Source organism: Trichechus manatus, unplaced genomic scaffold (assembly GCF_000243295.1).
Source record: "Trichechus manatus latirostris isolate Lorelei unplaced genomic scaffold, TriManLat1.0 scaffold00189, whole genome shotgun sequence".
Lineage (NCBI taxonomy): Eukaryota > Metazoa > Chordata > Mammalia > Sirenia > Trichechidae > Trichechus > Trichechus manatus.
Genome location: NW_004444125.1, coordinates 2,310,854 through 2,316,734, shown reverse-complemented (window position 1 = coordinate 2,316,734; position 5,881 = coordinate 2,310,854). Strand labels below are relative to the sequence as shown.

At 57.4% G+C, this 5,881-nt stretch overlaps 1 protein-coding gene across 1 annotated transcript; it reads left to right on the top strand.

The window, feature by feature from the left end:
* The first annotated feature begins 460 nt into the window (after positions 1–460).
* OSR1 (odd-skipped related transcription factor 1) lies at positions 461–2,405 on the top strand. Its single transcript, XM_004387582.1, has 2 exons — positions 461–1,132; positions 1,869–2,405. The coding sequence occupies exons 1-2, from the start codon at positions 465–467 to the stop codon at positions 2,002–2,004; spliced, it is 804 nt and encodes a 267-aa protein (XP_004387639.1). The 5' UTR covers positions 461–464; the 3' UTR covers positions 2,005–2,405.
* Positions 2,406–5,881: the final 3,476 nt, after the last annotated feature.

Below are 5,881 nucleotides of genomic sequence, written 5' to 3'. Positions count from 1 at the left end.
GAGCATATTTCGGTATTGACCCAGTGTGTGTGAATGTAAGTTTTTACACACCAGTTTTCCCTGCTCGTGCCTTTCACTGTGTTCTGCACAGTATAGCAGGCCTTCATTTCGAGTTGGTTACCCTGCATGGGATTGAGTTTTCTCCTGATTTCTGTATGTAGTAGTTTGTCTCTGCCAGACACCATTTGGAGGGAGTCTTCAAACCAGGGAGGCAGAAGGAGAATTCTGAAAACAGGGCTTCCCTGCATCTTATGTCCCCACGTTCTCTGAGGACAGGTGTGTTCCTTGGGTGGGATCTTAGACTCGTAGCTCTGGCCCTGGGGGAAGGAGAGGGTGTGGCTGGGCTGGGGGAAGGCGACCTACCCTGAACTTCTCTTTTCCTTTCCTGCCGCCCTTCTTCGTTTTTTTTTTTTTTTTCTTTTTTTTGCAGATCAAGATTGTGAGAACCCACTACAACCTCCGCAATGGGCAGCAAAACCTTGCCAGCGCCAGTGCCCATCCACCCGTCCCTGCAGCTCACCAACTATTCCTTCCTGCAGGCAGTGAATGGCCTGCCTACGGTGCCCTCGGACCACCTGCCTAACCTGTATGGTTTCAGTGCGCTGCACGCTGTGCACCTGCACCAGTGGACACTGGGCTACCCAGCCATGCACTTGCCGCGCTCCTCTTTCTCCAAAGTGCCAAGCGGTGTATCTAGCTTGGTGGACGCACGCTTCCAGCTGCCTGCCTTTCCCTGGTTCCCTCATGTCATCCAGCCCAAGCCAGAGATCACCGCTGGAGGCAGCGGCCCCGCAGCGCTTAAGACCAAGCCTCGCTTTGATTTTGCCAACCTGGCCTTGGCCGCCACGCAAGAAGACCCGTCCAAGCTTGGTAGGGGGGAGGGCCCCGGCTCCCCCGCGGGTGGGCTGGGCACCCTCCTGGACGTGACCAAGCTGTCCCCAGAAAAGAAACCCACGAGAGGACGCCTGCCTTCCAAGACAAAGAAGGAGTTCGTCTGCAAGTTCTGTGGCCGCCACTTCACCAAGTCCTACAACCTACTCATTCATGAGCGGACGCACACCGATGAGCGACCCTACACCTGTGACATCTGCCACAAAGCCTTCCGGAGGCAAGACCACCTACGGGACCACAGGTGCGGTACTGTGGGTGGCCCAAGAGAGAGCCGGGTCTGTTTGTCTCTGGCCTCACCGTCCTCCTCTGTAATGAGGCTCATGAGATCCCTCCCGGCTCCAGGCCTCCTGAGTTTTGGGGAATTCTCTAAAATCACGATGGAAAACATACACAGCTCTGGGATAGGTTCTTGGAGCACGAGTGTAGGAAATCTGGTGATGAATGGGACTGAAGACTAAGTCAGGGCTCCATGGGTTCCATTAGCGCGCAGTTTCCTCAGCCCTTCCTCCATCGTAAGCACCGTCTAACAGAAGTTTCTGCGGTGATAGTGTGACATGTGAACACTTGAAATGTGGCTAGTGCGACTAAGAAACAATTTTAAATTTTATTTAATTTTACTTAATTTTATCACATGGCTAGTGGCTACTGTCCTGGACAGGGCAGCTGTAGCAAATTGGCCGATCCCAGCCCCCCTACTCACTTTTGGTGACCCAGGCTTTAGATGAGGCCACGCCGCAGCTCCTCAGGAAGGCAGGTGGTCTCCTTGGCTGTACGTGTTCACTGATCAGATGTTGCCCAAGCGGTCCTTTACCTCCCCACTCCATCTACAAACAGCATTTCGCCCTCCTACACGTTCAGTACCTCACAATCTCCCACCTTTGAAGGCAAGCGCCTCATAGCAGTGGGAGGGGATCTTGGGCAACTGTTTATAACGTTGCATCATTTTGCAAGGATTAACATTCTGTTTCTGCCTTCAGATATATTCACTCCAAAGAGAAGCCCTTCAAGTGTCAAGAGTGCGGGAAAGGATTTTGCCAGTCCAGGACTCTCGCTGTCCACAAGACGCTACACTCACAGGTGAAGGAGCTTAAAACTTCCAAGATCAAATGCTAAATAAAGCCTCCGGGTGCGCAGGACCCTGGCTCACGCCGCCCCCTCCAGAGGGACTGGAAGCCGAAGGCGACTCTGGCGGGCAGTGGGAGGGGCTCCCGGGACGTTCCCCCACCCAAAACAATGTCCCTTGGGTCCCAGGCGCACGCAGTACTCCAGAGCCTTGCCGGGAGCCGTGACCCCGGCCGCCCGGGCGGCTCCCCCAGGACGTGGCTAAACTCTTGGCCAAAAGGCGGTACTCACGTGGCGGAAGGGAAACTGCATTTTTAAAAAAAGAACGAAAGCTCCGCGGAGCCGCAGCGGCGCCTCTCCCAGAAGTATTACTTTTTCTATTGTTATTTTATACGTTTTCTTTTTTTTTTTTTTCTTTGACCATATAAGCTTGTAACTCTGACTTCGGAGAGGGGGGAGGGAGGAAAAGAAGTTCTGCGCGATCGCAGCTTCCAGTCCCCTCCTCCCGTCTCCACCCCCACCCTGGGAGCCTGCAAAAGTGTAATCCGTGTATCTGCTTCAGCCACCCCGCCCCAGGGAGCACACGGGCCAGGAGCGCCCCCTCCCAGCCCCGGCCGAGCAGCCGGCCTCGGGCTCCAGGACTCGGACGGCTGGGCGGGGGCCTCGGCCCTGGGGCTGGAGGGGCCCGGCCTCCAGCTCCCCTGCCCCGCAGCCGTGTCACCGCCAGCGAGTAGCCGGCCAGGAGCGGGGTGTTGTATTGCGATTGGCACTTTATGCTGACCATCGGTAACGGACATTATCACTGGAGTTTTTAAAATATTAAATAAACGGTTATTTTACAGGCATTGCAGGATGGGTAATTTCCCTCCAAAACGCAGGAGACTGGGCGGCTCCTTTCTCTCAGAGCAGGAGGCCTCTGACCGACTCCAACCTGTCCGATTTCCCTACCCCCGCCCTATTTGAGTGATATTGCCGGGTGGGTGGAGAAACCCTCTTTTTTCCGTAGTTTGCTTGCCTCTGACCCCAGTCCAGATTTGTTTTCTTGCCTTTCTTCCCCGCTTTGGTCTTAGGGTCTCAGTGTCCCCCACTTTTCTCGTCCAAAGGGCTGTGAGTTTACAAAGAAGCCGAGCCTGAAGCCAGAACACCGGCCAAGAGAAATCCCAACCTCTCCGGGTGCTGGGGGACATTTAGAGTCCACAAAAGAACACAAGATCACCCCACCCTCCTACCCAAAGCCTCCGCACCGCCTCTTGATTCTGCTTTGGGATGGGTGGCACCCGTCGTTCACAGTCTCAGACCAGCACTGTCCCCTGTACCCTGGGCCCCAACACTCGGTAGCAAATACACAATCACCACTGCCATCCCAGAGCCGCAAACCTACATCCCTTCCTCCCTCGGGATATCCCAGACACACTTCTCTGGTTGGGACTTGTCGCCTGTCCGGATTATGGCTCCACGCCCGCGAAGATTCCCTACAGTTTGAAAGCTTTGTCAGGAATGATGGGGGCAGGCGCCCTGGCAGTTGAGGGGAGCTTAGGAAGAGAAATCTGAGTCCACCCTCCACAAGTTGAACCTTCCTCGGGACGCCTAGTTTTCCCACAATCAGAGGCCAGGCCGCGAGGGGGGCTCTGCTACTTTGCTTGGGGCGGGGCTCCCACAGTTCCAGCACCCTGACCGCAGGGCCGCGGCAGGCGGTGGCGCCCGCGGCCTTTCCCAAGCCGAGTCGGCCGCCGGGGCTTCAGTGCCCGGTGCTCAGCGGCTGCGGAGACGGCCTGGCCCATCTTCCCTGCAGCGAGGACCCCAAATCCCAGCCTCAAGCAGAGCCCTGAGGACTGAGAAAGCTGCCCGGGACTGTAGGAGTTAAAGGCTCTAGGCTTTTACTACTTCATCCCCACCTCATCTGAGGACGTCTCCCTTTCGCAAGCGGGCTGGAACTGCACGACCCGGGAGCCTAATTTTGCCCAGTGGTGTGCGGCCCTCTGCGTTGGGAGCTGCGCTGCCCCCTGCTGGACAGGCCTGGAGGGGCGGCCCGGGATTCGGGTCACCTCTCTGTGTTCTGCCCCCAAGCCCGCGTAACTCTCCCACGCAGCCCCTGTCGGCCACTCATCTGTATGTCTGATCTCGCCCTCTAAATCCTTCTTGACTGGTCCCAGGGCCCACTGCGAATGAGAGGCAGGGTAGTGCCGGCCCGTGGGATCTCCACTGGTCGGGCAAGGTCCCAATCCCTCTTCCACCTGGGTCCACAAGGATGGGGGCCGGGAAAGAATGGGGCTCCGCTTTCCGAAATTTGGGACCTCTGGGTGCAGGAGCATGGGGGTTTAGTCAGTGGAGTTGTGGGCTTCGACGGCTTGGATCCAACCAGCGCAGGCCGTGGTATGGTCGGAGCTTGGCCCTGGGTTGTGTTAGGTCCCACAGCAGGGGCAGCATCTGTTCCTTTACCCGGCCGGGTGAGGTTGGGGACTGTGGTTGTTTCAAGACGACGACAGTGCGTGGATATACACACATGAAATACAGCCGTCACGGAGGGCTTTGGGCACCCCTGGGGACCCGAGAGAGAGCCACATCGAGTTCCTTAGCTTTTTCTGGGATTCCGTATTTCCCAGGGGATTGACTCCTGCTGCCAGCCCCTCGTCTCCCACATCCCTCTACTCATGCCACCCCCAGGACACACAGTTACTGAGCCTGAGCAGTTAGCTGGGCCTCCGGGACGTTGTAAAGTCTGCGAAAGGTGGAGGTTTGCAGGCAAGGCTTTTCTTTTCTGGCTCACCCCACTTCGGGCACCGTGAGTTCCCGCCCCTCCATCCCTAGCTCCTACAACGGAGAGATTTTCAAGATCAAATGTGCAGCCTTCTAAGAACGGATTCCCAGCGCAGAGGTTTTGTAAGGGGTGTAGAGTCGGACAGGGGGCTACCCAGACTTCCAGAGTGCCCCATGGACAGTTGCTGCCGTCCAGCTGGGCCAGAGGCGACTTCTCAGTGTAGCTCGCTGTGGTTTATACTCGCGGCAGTGATTCAATAGATTGAGCCTAAACAACAATCTATGAAGGTGGAAGGGTAGGCTGGGGCCGCGGGCTACCAGATCCCCATACAGCCTGCATTTCCCGGGCGACGTGGTTGGGGGCAGTTTTCTGCTCGTTTTCAGCGTGGAGCGCCCGAAAAAGGCAATGAGAGAGCAATGCCGGGTGGGTTTCCTTGCCTGCTGCACTCTGCACGGGCCAGCTTCTTCCCGCTACCCTCCCCTATTCTGAGACAAAAAGCCTCGTCAGTCCGAGGGTCAGTCCCGGGAACCACGCGGCCCTGAGAGCGCGGCTGGGCCAGTGTTAAGGAGCGAAGGAGGCTGGTGACGCTGGTGACGCTGGCCCGCGGGCACTAAGCTGGGGCCCTTCCCCAAGCTGCCAGGGCTTCTGTGCGGCCTGAGAATGGGGGAGCCACGGGTCTCTGCCGGACTTCTCCGCAGGGCAGGCAGAGGCGCGAGCCCCTCGGCGCAGCCCGGAGCTGCCAGGTGCTCGCCCTGGGAAGAGATCAGGAGAGCCCTGGAGAAACAACAGCCCACAGCTACTTCTAAGAGGAAGAGGGTCGGGTTCCTCCTCCTCCTTCCAAAGAGAATGGAGCGTTTTGGGGCGCAGGAAAGGGTGCTTTTCTGCGGACCTCCTTGCTGCGACAGTCACAGCGCACATCTGGGGTGGGGTACAACATAGTGCGGATGGCCAGGGGTCCCCCAGTTCCAATAACTCGTGACCTGTGGTGTCATTACTCTCCTGGAATCTTGGCGCCCTGAGAGCCGACTCAAAGGCATCCTAAACCGCCTCCCGGAGCACTGTGGCGCCGTAATGTCAAGGCATCCTCCCACGGACACAGTGACGTCACATGGGCCTCTGGCTACAGCTCAACGGCCCCAGTCGGCTAAAGTATATTATTTACGCAGCTCT

Coding starts and splice junctions, on each gene's coding strand:
- OSR1 (XM_004387582.1), top strand. CDS start 465: ATGGGCAGCAAAACCTTGCCAGCGCCAGTGCCCATCCACCCGTCCCTG. Junction 1,133..1,868: donor GACCACCTACGGGACCACAG/GTGCGGTACTGT, acceptor TTCTGCCTTCAG/ATATATTCACTCCAAAGAGA.